Raw genomic sequence first — 15,905 nt, 5'->3', positions numbered from 1 at the left:
GTAACACGCAGGGGAACCAAGAATATATCCGGCGGCTTGCAAGCCCAGTCCCAAGGTATTTGAGGGATCAGATCATCCCTCACAGGCTCCCGGGCTGATGATGTCATCAGGACCGCCCCCAGGACCAGACCTGATGACGATGCACCAACCCCTTCATGACTGACAGAGGAGCGGAGTCTGCGTCCACCAGACGCCTGCGCAGAAGCCCTTTCACTGTTGCCGCCATCACTCGGGCGTGAGCCACGGCACCTCCTAGTGGCTGAGGGCGGGACAGCAGGCCCTGAATTCGATGACGACATGTCAGTCCGGCGCCTCCTGGTAGCGGAGGCCTGGACAGCAGGCCCTGAGCCCGAGGGTGGCGTGACAGTCCGTCGCCTCCTAGTGGCTGAGGGCGGAACAGCAGGCCCTGAGTCTGACGGCGACGTGACAGTACCCCCCTCTCCAGGAGGGGCCTCCGGACCCTCAAAACCCAGTTTGTCAGGGTGAAGAAGATGAAATCTCCTAATTAATGCCTTGGCATGGACGTTCCCCGCAGGAACCCAGGACCTTTCTTCTGGGCCGTAGCCCTTCCAGTGTACCAGATACTGTACTGAGCCCCTCACAAGGCGGGAGTCAAGGATACCCTGGACTTCATACTCCAGAGCTCCCCCGACCGAAACAGGAGGAGGAGGGGACTGAACAGGGTGAATGGGAGAACGATAAGGTTTGAGGAGAGACCTGTGGAATACGTTAGGCAATTTGAATGACTGTGGAAGTTTTAAGCGGAAGGCTACTGGGTTAACCACCTCGATAATTTCGTATGGGCCGATGAACCTGGGACCTAGTTTGGCGGACGGTACCTTAAGCTTGATATTTTTTGTAGAGAGCCAAACCTTGTCGCCAACTCCCAGGTGCGGCCCCTTAGATCGTCGTCTATTTGCAGCCGAAGCCTGTCTAACCTGAGCCCCTTTCAAATTTGAATTAACCTCAGACCAAATCGTTTTTAGCCGATGTATATTTTGCTCAACCCCAGGGAGCTCCGACATCCTGGCCGAAAACGACCCAAAGCGCGGATGTAGTCCAAGGTTACAAAAGAAAGGGGTAGTTTTAATGGAGTCTTGATATCGATTATTGAGGGCGAACTCAGCCAATGGCAGATGTTCCACCCAATCGGTCTGATGTCCTGACACATAACAGCGGAGGTATTGTTCCAGGGCTTGGTTAGTACGCTCAGTTTGACCATTAGTTTCGGGATGGTATGCCGAGGAAAAGGACAACTCCACACCAATGCGTCTACAGAATGCCCTCCAGAACTTCGAGACAAACTGGGTACCCCTGTCAGACACAATATTTGCAGACGTACAATGTGCAGGATGAACAACTTACTTAAATAAGGGGAATAAAATGGCCCTGCATGCTGAACCTGTCTACCACCACCCAGATACAAGTTTTCCCATCTGATGGCGGCAGGTCTGTAATGAAATCCATGGAGATGTGGGTCCACGGAGTCTCAGGGGTGGGCAAGGACTGAAGCCAGCCGGCAGGGCGACTATGGAGGGACTTGGCGCGGGCACAGACTTCACACGATGAAACATAGTCCTTACAGTCCTTGACCACCGTCGGCCACCAAAAGTTCCTAGTTACCAACCTGGTGGTATTATTGAGACCCGGATGGCCTGCCAGGACAGAGTCGTGTGATTCTTTTAAAACCTGCAGACGAAGGTTAGCCGGAACGAACAATTTTTTGGGGGGCGTAGTGTCAGGAACTTGCTCTGAAGACCTACGGATCTCCTCCAGAAGGTCCAAAGACACTGCCGACACGACGATTCCATTAGCCAATATTGGGACTGGTTCACAGTCCTCGGTCTGTGTGGGGCAGAAACTGCGAGAGAGGGCATCTGCCCTCACATTTTTAGTCCCGGGGCGGAAGGTGATTATAAAATCAAACCTGGAGAAAAACAAGGCCCACCTAGCCTGCCTGGGATTTAGTCTTTTAGCTGACTCTAGGTAGGTTACGTTTTTGTGGTCTGTAATAACAGTGACCTTGTGTTTGGCACCTTCGAGGAAGTGGCGCCATTCCTCGAAGGCCCATTTGATCGCCAGTAATTCCCGATTACCGATGTCATAGTTTCTCTCCGTGGCAGAGAATTTGCGGGAGAAAATCGCACATGGGCGAAGCTGAGTGAGGGATGCAGTGCCTTGTGATAGCACTGCTCCCACTCCGACTTCGGAGGCATCAACTTCTACAGTAAACGGGCAGTCTAGGTCCGGTTGAATCAGAACCGGATTGGCCACGAAGCACTCTTTTAGTGTGGAAAATGCCCGAATAGCCTCAGGATTCCAATTAGTCACGTCCGCCCCTTTTCGGGTAAGGTCCGTGAGTGGCTTGGCAATCTCAGAGAAACCCCTGATAAACTTGCGGTAATAATTCGCAAATCCCAAAAACCGCTGCAGCGCTTTCAGCGATTTGGGTTGCACCCAATCCTTAATGGGTTGAATCTTGGCAGGGTCCATGCGAAACCCCTTGCCTGAGACCATGTATCCTAAGAACTGTACCTCTTCGGCAAAAAAACCACATTTTTCTAGTTTCGCAAACAAAGAGTTTTTTCGCAGTCTCTGCAATACCGAACGGACGTGTTGAGCATGCGTCACAGGGTCAGCCGAATAAATCAAAATGTCATCAAGATACACGACGACATACACCCCACAAATGTCCCTGAAAATGTCATTGACAAAGTGTTGAAATACGGCAGGTGCGTTACTGAGTCCGAACGGCATTACAAGGTACTCAAAGTGACCAAGAGGTGTATTAAAGGCCGTTTTCCATTCGTCACCGCTTCTTATGCGGACCAGATTATATGCCCCCCGGAGGTCAAGTTTAGTAAACCAGCGGGCTCCCAGTAGCTGATTAAACAGATCAGGAATGAGTGGGAGCGGGTACTGATTTTTTACAGTAATTGCGTTCAGCTCACGATAATCCATGCATGGTCTGAGTCCACCATCTTTTTTTTCTACAAAGAAAAACCCAGCTCCTACAGGTGAGGTAGAAGGTCTAATAAAGCCTTTACGTAGGCTGTCTGCTATGTAGTCATTCATGGCTACACGCTCCGGACCAGAGAGGTTGAATATTCTCCCCTTAGGGAGACGGGCACCAGAGACCAAGTCTATAGGACAGTCGTACTCTCTATGAGGAGGTAGTTTCTCAGACTCCACTATGGAGAAGACATCTTCACAATCTCTGAATGCATATGGAATGGAGGGGGTTTTAATTTTAATTTGGTTCACTGACAGTGACATACAGTGATTCTGACACCGTGGACTCCAGCGCACGATATCACCTATGCGCCAGTCAATAACTAGATTATGCTGGTGCAACCATGGCATGCCTAACACAACTGGATTAGATAAATTAAGTATAACAAAAAATGACATCTGTTCGTTGTGTAATGCCCCCACTGACATAGCAATGTCTGTAGCAACAAATTCCACTCCACCCTGGATAATGGATGTACCATTAATCGCAGTGGTCCGAATAGGGGCATTAAGTTTTAGCAGAGGTACACCAAGATCCTTTGCAAGCAAAAAATCCATGAAGTTGCCTGCGGAACCACAATCCACATAGGCCTTCACACACAGAGATTTATTACAAAACGAGAGAGAGACGGGTAATAAAAGTTTAGCCGCATTTGCGGGCAATACCTGAGCCTCTGGGTCAGCACGACCAGAGCTGCCCAGAGGCCGACGTCCCAGAAATGTGTATCTCTGACGCTCAGCACTTCCCTTGAAGCTTCCAGGCTGCAGCATGCTGGTGTAGGAAGATGGGAGTATTCCTTCAGGCTGTGCTCTGGAGCAGGTGTTAGGCCAGGAAATCAGCTCAGTCAGAAGAAGAAAGAAAAAAAAATTCAGGAGACTGCTTTTATGTAAGATGGACATATACACAAAAAGCAGCTTTTTTTCTTTATATATATGTGGCCGGATATAATGTGGCGTCCTACTGCGGTCTGGGCTGCGGCCAGCCAACACCCCGAGAAACACTGATACCCTTTACCCTTATACAGGGATCTGGATTTATAGCAGAGCCCAGGAGGCGCTGTCTGAATAGGAGCAGTGGCCAGAGCAGGACGGTCGCCAGAAAGGTGTTCCAAAAACAAGACAAAAACGTAGTGGTATCCGGGTCTAAACCAGTCAGGCAGCAAGGTACAAAAACAGTAGACAGTAGCAGAGTCAGATTCAGGCCAAGGTCAGAGTTATAAACCAGGAGGGCAGCAGAGGTACAGAATCGTTAGGCAGAAGCAGAGTCAGAAGTCCAGGCCAAGGTCAGAGTTATAAACCAGGAGGGCAGCAGAGGTACAGAATCGTTAGGCAGAAGCAGAGTCAGAAGTCCAGGCCAAGGTCAGAGTCATAAGCTATAGCAATTCACACAGTAACACGCAGGGGAACCAAGAATATATCCGGCGGCTTGCAAGCCCAGTCCCAAGGTATTTGAGGGATCAGATCATCCCTCACAGGCTCCCGGGCTGATGATGTCATCAGGACCGCCCCCAGGACCAGACCTGATGACGATGCACCAACCCCTTCATGACTGACAGAGGAGCGGAGTCTGCGTCCACCAGACGCCTGCGCAGAAGCCCTTTCACTGTTGCCGCCATCACTCGGGCGCGAGCCACGGCGCCTCCTAGTGGATGAGGGCGGGACAGCAGGCCCTGAATTCGACGACGACATGTCAGTCCGGCGCCTCCTGGTAGCGGAGGCCTGGACAGCAGGCCCTGAGCCCGAGGGTGGCGTGACAGTCCGTCGCCTCCTAGTGGCTGAGGGCGTAACAGCAGGCCCTGAGTCTGACGGCGACGTGACATGGGGTATGGCATGCTTAGGAGAAATTGCAAAATAATTTATAGTCCATTTTCTCCTGTTACCCTTGTGAAAGTAAAATAATTGGGTCTAAAGGAAAACGATTCCTGTAACTGTCAATGAGACTTCTGCACCTCTCGAAAGGTATTTAGGTATTTTGGCCTACTCCTCAAGAAGAAACTGCTCCAGTTGTCTCGTTTCTGAAGGTTACGCTTTCCAGATGACATGTTTCAGCTTTTTCCAAAGATGCTCAATAGGATTTAGGTCAGGACTCATAGAAGGCAACTTTAGAATAGTCCAATGTTTTCCTCTTAGCCATTCATGGGTGTTTTTAGCTGTGTGTTTTGGGTCATTATCCTGTTGCAAGACCCATGAACTGTGACTGAGACCAAGCTTTCCTACACTGGGCAGCACATTTCTCTCTAGAATCCCTTGATAGTCTTGATATTTCATTGTACCCTGCACAGATTCTAGACACCCTGTGCCAGATGCAGCAAAGCAGCCCCAGAACATAACAGAGCCTCCTCAATGTTTCACAGTAGGGACAGCATTCTTTTCTTGATATGCTTCATTTTTCCATCTATAAACATAGAGCTGATGTGCCTTTCCAAAAAGTTCCATTTTTGTCTCATCTGTCCATAGGACATTCTCCCAGAAGCTTTGTGACTTGTCAACATGTAGTTTGGAAAATTCCAGTCTGGTTTTTTATGATTTTTTTTCAACAAAGGTGTCCTTTTTAGTCGTCTCCCATGAAGTCCACTTTGGCTCATACCACGACAGATGGTGCGATCTGACACTGATGTTCCTTGAGCTTGAAGTTCACCTTTAATCTGTTTAGAAGTTTTTCTGGGTTCTTTTGTTACCATTCGCATTATCCGTCTCTTTGATTTGTCATCAATTTTCCTCCTGCAGCCACGTCCAGGGAGGTTGGCTACAGTCCCATGGAGCTTACATTTCTGAATAATATGTGCAACTGTAGTCACAGGAACATCAAGCTGTGTGGAGATGGTCTTATAACATTTACCTTTAACTTGTTTGTCTATAATTTTCTTTCTAATCTCCTGGGACATCTCTTTCCTTCGCTTCCTCTGATCCATGTTGAGTGTGATACACACCATGTCACCAAACAGCACAGTGAGTATCTGTAGCCTCCTCTATACAGGCCACTCGCTGATTCCAAGATTGTAGACACCTGTGATGCTAATTAGTGGACACACCACGATTTCACATGTCCCTTTTGTCACATTTTCAGGGGTACCATCATTTCTGTCCAGGCCTATTTCATGAGTTTCATTTTTCTTTAAATTCTGTGGAAGCATGGCTGAAAAGCAATGTCTGACTTTCATTTGTTCATTTTCATATATTTTTTATTTATTATTACTTTTGTCAGAATCAAGTTATTTCTTTGACCATTGTGGGTTTTTCTGTCATTAAACGAGGGGTACCAACAATTTTGACCACATATGTATAGATTATAACCCTCAGTGAATTAATTTATAAAATGGAATCACTTTATGGGGATTTCGACTACTCTGGTTTTCTGTCATTTAGTTATATTAGGGCTTCTGCATATGGTGTGCCCAATCTCATCTGGGACCTGTTCCTGCTGTCCAGCTGGAGTAATCTGCTCCCTACTTCAGCCAATTAGAAAGTACCACACCCTACTAAAGTGCAAAGCACATGGCCGGAATCTGCCAGATATAGCGCTGTTCTCCTCTGGTTCAGTCCTCTGGGCTCAGCTTGCGGCTTGTGTATTTATTCCCTGTTGTGACCGTGGCCCGTTTACTGACTACTCTTGTGTCTTCTGATTCTGTACTTCTGGTTCTGACCCAGCTACCTGACTATTCTTCTTGCCATCTAACACCACAGAATAGCAGGTAACACCATGGTCCAAGCCTAGGGGACCGTGTGTAAGTCCAGATCCATGTAATGGTGTTAACACTAGAAGTCCCAGAAATTTCGAGCTCCCCCTGAAGTCCCAAAAGAGGGTCAAATGACCCTTAATCTGAACTGACGACTCTGATGGCTCCAATTAGCATCCTTTCATTTGTAAATGTGGCCAATGTCTGAGGAATCTGCAGGGGGGAGTAGAGCTGAATTCATCCTCAAAACACTGTGTGAAACACAGGTCAAGAGACTTTGCATTTTGAGGGAACTGACAATTTGTATAAACCACACATTTTGTTTTGAAGCACACATGAAGTGTTTTGGGAGAGATGTGACCTTTTGCTGCTGATCCGTGATATTGTACTGCATTATCCAGGTCATTTTGCCAAATGTACATATAGTTTGCAAAACATACAATCTGTTTCAATTTTTCAAGTTTTTCTAAAGAATTTAGTTATGTTTTTCTTTTAAAAAAAGATGTGAAAGAAGTGGGTTAAAAATAACAGACAAAAAACAAAAATTAATTGTGTTGATCCACCTCAACAAAGGTCTTGTAAAATAGCAAAAGAATGTAAGCTGCTCCTGAGTGTGTCTTCCCACCCCCAAGCTGCATTGTTGTGGGGGGGATATGCATAAGGTTGCTAACACCTTAGCAAATTTGCATGCAGCCTTTTGTGCTGTGGGGGATAAATAGGAGACTGCTTCACCTATTTTGTTCACAAGAAACAAAATGCAGAGAAGTCTCACCACTCAACTGGCATTGGGACTGATCCTGAGCAACACCAACCCTTGTGACTGAGATGGAGAAGACTTAGTCCTTCAACCGGATTCGGACTCTGAGCTGTCTTCAGGTTAGATTTTTCAAATTACCTATTTTTATTTCCTGACTATATTTGTTTTATTTTTTTATTGTTTATTATTTATTTATTGTTTTATTCCTTGTATTTTTTTATATCAAAAATAAAAAGCATGGAGACAAATAACAGTTGTTCTTTTGTATATTTTTCACACTGACATTTCAGTCCTCTTGACTTAGACACAAATGCTTCTGGTCAATACTCACAGCTGTACCTCGCTCTAAAATTTCTAATTCTCTATTTAAAATGTATAAAAAATGATTCATTGTTTCAGTGCTTTTTTGCTCAAATAAAACTAAATACAATATGTATAGTCTTTATATTATAAAATACAATAAACTGAATAGAACTAACTAGAAACTAAAAGGCTAAACTCAATGGAAAACAACAATCTCCTGTGGTGCGACAGTAGTGGCCTTAATTACAGAACAAAAGACGGTGATTATAGGATGTTAGATAAAATCCTTCAGGTCATTCGACCCGTCTCTGGGTTCCAAAGGTAGAAATGTTAAATGACCCCTCTCTGGGACTTCTAGTGTTAAAGGACGATGAGCAAGGCAATCCTTGGGATATGGAAAGCAGAGAAGATAGAGCCAAGCATGTTCATGGTGGACATCTTTTGAGCTGCCAGGTGACCATGAACAGTGCCCCAATACATTGTCTGCAAACTATTCCAGCTAGATCTGCATTCATATAGCTAAATGGCGCTCCTTCCCTTCTGAACACTGCCATGTGCCCAGACAGTAGTGTACAACCGTATGTAGGGTATAGTGTGAAGCTGGAAAATAATTTGTAACATCCATTTGTTTTCTATTATCCTTTGTGAAGAATTCCAAACTTACCACCACATAAAGTGACACACGTCAGATATTAATAATGGGGCCTGATTAAGAACACAAAACTGGCTGCAGGAAGAGGTTAAATCAGAGGATTTTGGACACTACTGTAATCACACACTGTGACTATAGACAATAACATCTACTGAAATGATCAAACTCCACAGTCTCCATCAGTAATAAATGAGCAGCTAGTGGTGAAACCTCTCTGGGGTAATTAGAGTATGGGGCTCGGTGACGTCACAATCTAAACTATCGTAAGCTCCAATATTTTCTGTCAGATGAGTTTCATGAAGAAATATTACACATTTATAGAGAACTGTGTGTAATAGTGCAGAGCTGAGAGGTCTTAAAGGGAACCTGTCAGCAGGATTGTGCTCAGTAACCTACAGACACTGTCAGGTCAGCGCCGTTATACTGATTACAATGATACCTGGTGATGAAATCAGTCTTGTGGTTGTTGTATAATCTGTATTTGTAGTTTTCAGTTAATGAGATTCTCGTGCTCTGGGGCGGGGCTGTGGGTGGGGCTGTGGGTGGGGCTTTATGTGGTGCTCTTGTAGGTAGGAGCAACTGACAGGGTGGTCCGTTACTGGCCGCAGACAGACTCGAGACAGAGACAGAATCATGTTCAACAGGTCTTCTTTATTGATTGTCTTTCCACGACCCACAGCACCTCACAGCAGCTGCACGTTAACCTCCGCAGTGTCAAACAGCAGCTGCTCGACAATCTCCGCAGCCGCACACAGCAGCTGCTCGACAATCTCCACAGCCGCACACAGCAGCCGCTCGACAATCTCCGCAGCCGCACACAGCAGCTGCTCGACAATCTCCGCAGCCGCACACAGCAGCTGCTCGACAATCTCCGCAGCCGCACACAGCAGCTGCTCGACAATCTCCCCAGCCGCACACAGCAGCTGCTCGACTTCGTACACAGGCCGGGTACCTTCACTTTCTTTCGTTGGCAAATGGACGTCCCTCGCGGCTCCTTCACTGTGGCTGCCCTAGGCCTACCACCACAGCGTTTCACCTGTCTGAGTCCGATTGTTTTGTGGTACTTCAGGCTGTCTCTGTCTGCGGCCCCTCCTGTCCAGGCCACCCCCCGTAACCTATTCCAGCTGTCAGTCTCCTCTGGGGCTTCTTCTCTTTTCTTTCCCCTCAGCAGACCTTGCTGTTTCCTGTGCTCCCCTCGCTGACTGGACTCTCCAGAACCTTCTCTCTGCCTTTTATAACCTTCCCTTTCTGGTAACTCCGCCCCCCATGACTTGACAGTTTTCTTAGCCAATGGCTGATGTTTAGTCCTATCCTTTCACTCTCCACTGCCCTCTAACGGTCAAACTCTACTATTACACCCATTCTCTTTATCTTCAGCTGTTTTCCATCTACAATGCCCTACACCCTTTACCTTCCTTCTCCAGACAGGTCCGTCCATCAGTCCACCTTCCCTACACTCTGATTACATATTCATCTGTATTGGCTTATGACAGGTCGCTGATACCTCACTGACCTGCCCACATTATTACATAATGCATATAATAGCATTGATATTATTGGTGATAATGTCTATAATATTGTGGCTATTGTGAGGCTTAGAAAAAAATTACATCCAGCAAAATGTCACCGGCGATGGCGGCGCCGGCACAGTAGCATCTGGAGCGCACCACCAGGGCCTAGCGTGGTACTCGGTACCGGGCCCATTGATCTCAATGGGAGTTGACACGGAAGCTGTGAGCCGGTCCGTGGTCCTGGGGCTCCATGGCAAAAGGGGGGATGAATGAACAATGAAATAAAGTTTATGAATAGTTCGTGACGCCACCTGTGGTGTTCGGCAAGTGAGGTGTTAGGCCGACGCTGCATGCAGATCCTCTGGGACTGGTGGTGGGTTGCAGCCAAGATGGTGAAGTTCCCCACAGGTGGAGCTGTTGTCCCAGGGCAGTGTAGATGTAGCAATGGAGGAGAGGCACAGACGGTGTAGAGGCTGGTGTCCAGATGTACCAGAATTGGTCTCCGGAGGCTGTTTCTTCCTTTCAGGAGCTGAAGCGAAGATTCACTTCTGCCCCGGTTTTGCGGCAACCTGATGTCTCACTCCCGTTCCAGGTAGAGGTGGATGCTTCTGAGATTGGTGCAGGAGCCTGCTACCATCTTAGGCGAAGGGGTAGTTCTTTCTGCCATCTCGCCCGATTTGAGACGTGCTCTGGAAGAGTTCCAGGAGGACAAACCTGAGCGTTGTCCCAGTGCAAAGTTGTATGTTCCTGACCAGTGGAAGAAGAGAGTGATGTCTGAAGTTCATTGCTCTGCATTGGCTGGTCATCCAGGTATTTTTGGTACTAGAGATCTGGTGAGTCGGTCTTTTTGGTGGCCCTCCTTGTCTCGTGATGTCAGGAATTTTGTGCAGTCCTGTGGGACTTGCTCCCGGTCTAAACCTTGTTCTCGCTCTAGTGGGTTCTTGATGCCTTTGCCGGTTCCCAGGAGGCCATGGACCCATATTTCAATGGATTTCATCTCTGATATGCCTGTCTCTCAGAGAATGACTGTTATTTGGGTGATTTGTGATAGGTTCTCTAAGATGGTTCATCTTGTACCACTCCCTAAGTTGCCATCTTCCTCTGAGTTGGTGCCCCTGTTTTTGCAACAGGTGGTTCGCTTGCACAGGATTCCTGAGAACATTGTATCTGACAGAGGAGTTCAGTTTGTGTCTAGATTTTGGAGGACTTTCTGTTCCAAGCTGGGAATTCAGTTGTCCTTCTCTGCTTTTCACCCTCAGACCAATGGGCAGACGGAGAGAACAAACCAGACCTTGGAGTTGTATTTGAGATGTTTTATTTCCGCTGATCAGGATGATTGGGTTTCATTTTTGCCCTTGGCCGAATTTGCTTTAAATAATAGAGCTAGTTCTGCCACTTTGATGTCACCTTTTTTTTGTAACTTTGGGTTTCATCCTCGATTTTCTTCAGGGCAGGTAGAGCCTTCTGCCTGCCCAGGTGTTGACACTGTGTTGGAGAGAATGCACCAGATCTGGGACCAAGTGGTGGATAAGGTTATCTCTCTCCCATGAAAAGGCCCAGCGGTTTTCCAACCGACATAGGACCATTGGTCCCCAGTTTAAGGTTGGTGATATGGTTTGGTTATCATCAAAAAATATCGCTATGAAGGTGGCTTCTCCTAAGTTTAAGCCTAGATTTATTGGACCTTACAAGATTTTGGAGATTATTAATCCGGTCTCTTTTCGTTTGGCTCTTCCTGTTACATTTAAAATCCATAATGTGTTTCATAAGTCCTTGTTGAAGAGGTTTGTTGAACCAGTAGTTCCTGGGGTGGCACCTCCGGACCCTGTATAGGTTGAAGGTAACATGGAATATGAGGTAGAGAAGATACTGGATTCCCGTCTGGCTAGACGGAGACTCCAGTATTTGGTTAAGTGGAAGGGTTATGGTCAGGAGGATAATTCCTGGGTCTCTGCCTCTGATATTCATGCCAAAAGATTGGTGCGTGCCTTTCATCGGGCTCACCCTGATCGCCCTGGTGGCGTGGATGAGGGTTCGGTGACCCCTCCTCAAGGGGGAGGTACTGTTGTGAGTTCATTTTCCCCTTCACCATTGAGGTCTGATTAACTCCCTCTTCTGCTGAAGGAAGGTAGTGAGGCTGATTACCAAGCACCTGGGCAGGATGATGATGACTGGGTGACGGGAATTACTGACTGGATATAAGGCAGCCGACGCCCTTCTGCCTTGCTGTTGATCTCTCTGAGGGATTCTAGGAGACCAGTCTGATTCCTGCTCCTCAAAAGCTAAGTTTTCTGCTCTACTTTTTGCATTTGTGTTTTGGTTTTGTTTTGCATTGTTTTCCTTGATTTCTGCCATTCCCTGCTGGGGTGAGCTGAATTCCTTTTTGCTCTGTCTTCAGAAAATACCTGAGTACTTATATAGTCTTTTTGAAGCCTAGCGTCTTCAGGGCTTTTTTCCCTATCAGCTGTTGGCGCTTGTTTTGATAGGGTTTTGACGGATTACAGACAGCAGCTTTTCTATCCTGTCCTATCTAGTTAGCTTGGGCCCCATCATTTGCTCAGCCTATCTTTCTATCTGTGTGAGTGTTTTTTCATCTTGCTTCACCGTCATTATATGTTGGGGGCTGCCTATTGCTTGGGGGTCTGCTCTGGGGCAGTTTAGATTTCCCTTTCTGTCTTTAGGCTATGTAGTTCTCCGGCTGTGATCGAGGGGTCTAGGGCACCGTAGGAACCCCCCACGGCAACTGCTAGTTGTTGTTGATAGGTTCAGGGGTCTGCAATCCGATAGCTGCCAACTTCTCTGGTTTTCTGGACTTAGCTAGTACTTCTGTTTTTGCCTCCTACGGTGACTCATTCATAACATGCAGGTGTTGGAGCGTGGTTAGGACTGCCCACCTTACCTGGATGGTGGGGCACCACACCTCAGGAGGAGGTGCAGTACCTCTGTGGCGACCGAGGCCTCAGGGGCGCGACACATCTATAAGTAAGAGATAGAGGCTACTGGACAGGTGCTGCTGGTGTCATTTTCCTGGATGTAATGTTTATTCTAAGCCTCACAATAGCCACAATATTGTAGGCATTATCAACAATAATATCAATGCTATTATACGCATTATGTAATAATCGGGGCAGGTCAGTGAGGGATCAGCGACCTGTCATAAGCCAATACAGATGAATATGTAATCAGAGCACCACATAAAGCCCCGCCCACAGCCCCGCCCCAGAGTACGAGAATCTCATTACTGAAAACTACAAATACAGATTACACAACAGTAAACCAGAGTTGCCCTCATTTATGGTGGACCACTGGAGCTACTATGAATCCTGAGCAGAAGATTAGAGAAAATAATATTGCTCCCCATTTCAGGAGAGATTGTGCAGTAATCTGAATTCCTTAGGATCAAAAACAATGTAATTTATGACGTGGAGTGAATCCATGAAACCAGGGCTGGAGCCATGCCAACACATCTCCTGCAGGCGTGAATAAATGTATATTACAGCCATCAGCCACGCACAGCTTAGAGATCTATCATGGCACAGGTGGAATGTTTGTCATGGAGATTATCACAATCCTCCTTGAAGTTAGTTGGTTTTAATACAAATTGAAAAGTCAGGATAAAGGGAAACTCTGCTGTTATTGTACAGAAATTCACACTTGGCCTCACTGCACATTTACTGTTGTGGATCATAAAAGGGAAGTTTGGCCAGAAAGACTGGACCTGGTCTTGTAGGGACCATAAGACATTCAGCAGCACAGAAGGGAGAGAAGATTCATCCGATAAGATCTCAGGGATCTAGGAAGCCAACAGCATCATTACCCTCTTCTTTCTCTTACAGGCCCAGGCTAAGATTTTTCGTCAAGTGATTTTCTATCTTGTCAGTACATTCTACGTACGCTGTCATTTGGCTTTATAGTTACAGATCTGGGCAGGTAACGGTCAGCGTCTCCTAATGTGAAGGAGAGAATGGCTAATGAAATCAATTATTAAACCTTATATAAGTCAGTTCACATATGGTGTACCAAGATGGCGTCTGTGTCTTCAGACAACACCCTGGAAGGAATCCTTGGAATGCAGAAGCTGAGATACTGGATACCATATATGGAAGTGAAGCTGAAATGGACCTATCATAGACTGACACTGGCAACTCAGAAGATTGTGTGACACCCATCTCCTGTCTCTTTGTCTTGAGAATAAACTTCAGTTGTGTGCAAGCCTTTGCTGAGAAAGGAGTAGACATCTAACTCTGTGTTCGGTGTGACTCTTTAAGCGCGCACTCAGCCTATATTGGGTCAGGTACAAGCAATCATATAGATTTCACTTTAAGGGATCACCCTCACACTAATACCAGGGGGTAGGTGGATCCTCCAGGTTGTAAGTTCTATAGAAAAGGGCTTTCAATGCCCAAAGAGATTTGAACAGTTTTGGGAGGAGGAGAATGTTGTTGTCTAGAGGCAAAATGGTGATCATGGTAATACGGCCGGACTACACCACCGATAAAGCAGCCACAGCCGGTGACTGAGAGGAATCTGTGACTTCTCTGCATTCAGTGGTTACTACTCACCTGGGTAGTCATATGTAGGAATCTCCTCTTTACACCACTCATCATCTCTCACATATGTCTCTGTAGTATTAATATGGGTCAGATCTTCATCCTGAAACAAATATTGTAAAAGTCACAGACAGATGGAGAAGTCCAATCTCTGATCAGCTCTAATCCTGCCATCTCCACCGTTCTCATTACACAAGTATAAAACATATAATACTGGTGGATAAAACAAGACTGAGCACAAGACCTTCACAGCCGCCTGCACATCATAGGGGAGATCTCCTGACACCTTCTCTCCATCTACCTGATGAACCTGAGGAACATTGGGATCTTCTTGGTTACAATCCTGTGGAAGAAGAGGACGGGGACATCTCTCTGGTGTTGTCCTCTTACTGGATAGATCTGGAGGAAACACATACAGGGACTGAATTAATTCTTTACATACAGATAATTATTGGCCGTGTGTATTTAGTCCTGTCTATTACCTGGAGATGTGAGGGGCCGGGGAACCTCCATTATGACATTCTTGTATAGATCTCTGTGTTCTTCTAAATACTCCCACTCCTCCATGGAGAAATAGACAGCGACATCATGACACCTTATAGGAATCTGACACATACAATGATACCATCATCCCCCACAATCTCTTCATAGTGTTACTGTATAATGTCCCAGCATTCCCAGCAGTGTCACCTCTCCAGTCAGCAGCTCAATCATCTTGTAGGTGAGTTCTAGGATCTTCTGGTCATTGATGTCCTCATAGATCAAGGGGTGAGGTGGAGGTCCCGTGATTAGGCTCAGGGGTCTTCCCCATCCCTCAGACACAGGGTCCTGACAGCGATCACTAGAGGTCTTCTTTACCACTGTGTAATCCTGGTTATGGAGAGACACATTAATAAATCTCACTACAGACATTTCCAGAGTCCTCACCTCTCCAGTTCTGTCCATCTGTTATTCCCATAGATAAGAATGATGTAATGTGACATCATCAGAATCTCTCACCTCTCCAGTGAGACGGAAGAGGATCTCTAGGGTGAGGTGTAACATCCTCTCCGCCATCTTGTCTCTGTCCATATCCATCTTTGATTGATAAATCAGGAAAATTCTCTTTTGTAGAAGATCTTCACTGAGAGGATCTGATATTGTAGAGACCTGAATGAGAAGAAGATGATCCGATGTAACATCATAAGAATCCTGTGTAATAATACAATTACTGGAGATAATAAAGGAAACATATGAGGATATTTCTTATTTTACAGTGTTTAGTTTTCTTCCCTGACATCTACTAATAAAACCTATATATTTAGGCCACAGACAACAAGCAGTTTCCTCCTCGGAGACGGCAGCTTTACACGTTCCTCATAGACTCATCTTGCATAGCGCTAGTTCTCATCTTGTGAAGGGTTAATACTAAAATCAGAGTTGAAGTTTCGTTTTATCCATTCT

At 46.3% G+C, this 15,905-nt stretch overlaps 1 protein-coding gene across 1 annotated transcript in view; it reads right to left on the bottom strand.

The window, feature by feature from the left end:
• LOC141075626 (uncharacterized) overlaps window positions 1–15,905 on the bottom strand; it is a 68,532-nt gene that overhangs the window by 8,614 nt on the left and 44,013 nt on the right. Inside the window, exons 2-5 of the mRNA XM_073562730.1 lie at window positions 15,153–15,332; window positions 14,945–15,068; window positions 14,707–14,861; window positions 14,475–14,565 (exon numbers count right to left, since the gene is read on the bottom strand). Of these exons, the coding sequence (XP_073418831.1) occupies window positions 14,475–14,565; window positions 14,707–14,861; window positions 14,945–15,068; window positions 15,153–15,332 (550 nt within the window). The remainder of the gene's footprint in view (window positions 1–14,474; window positions 14,566–14,706; window positions 14,862–14,944; window positions 15,069–15,152; window positions 15,333–15,905) is intronic.

Source organism: Dendrobates tinctorius, unplaced genomic scaffold (assembly GCF_039654945.1).
Source record: "Dendrobates tinctorius isolate UK_male_01 unplaced genomic scaffold, ASM3965494v1 ptg000366l, whole genome shotgun sequence".
NCBI lineage: Eukaryota > Metazoa > Chordata > Amphibia > Anura > Dendrobatidae > Dendrobates > Dendrobates tinctorius.
The sequence above is the reverse complement of the archived record's forward strand: the minus strand, read 5'-3'. Positions and strand labels throughout refer to the sequence as shown.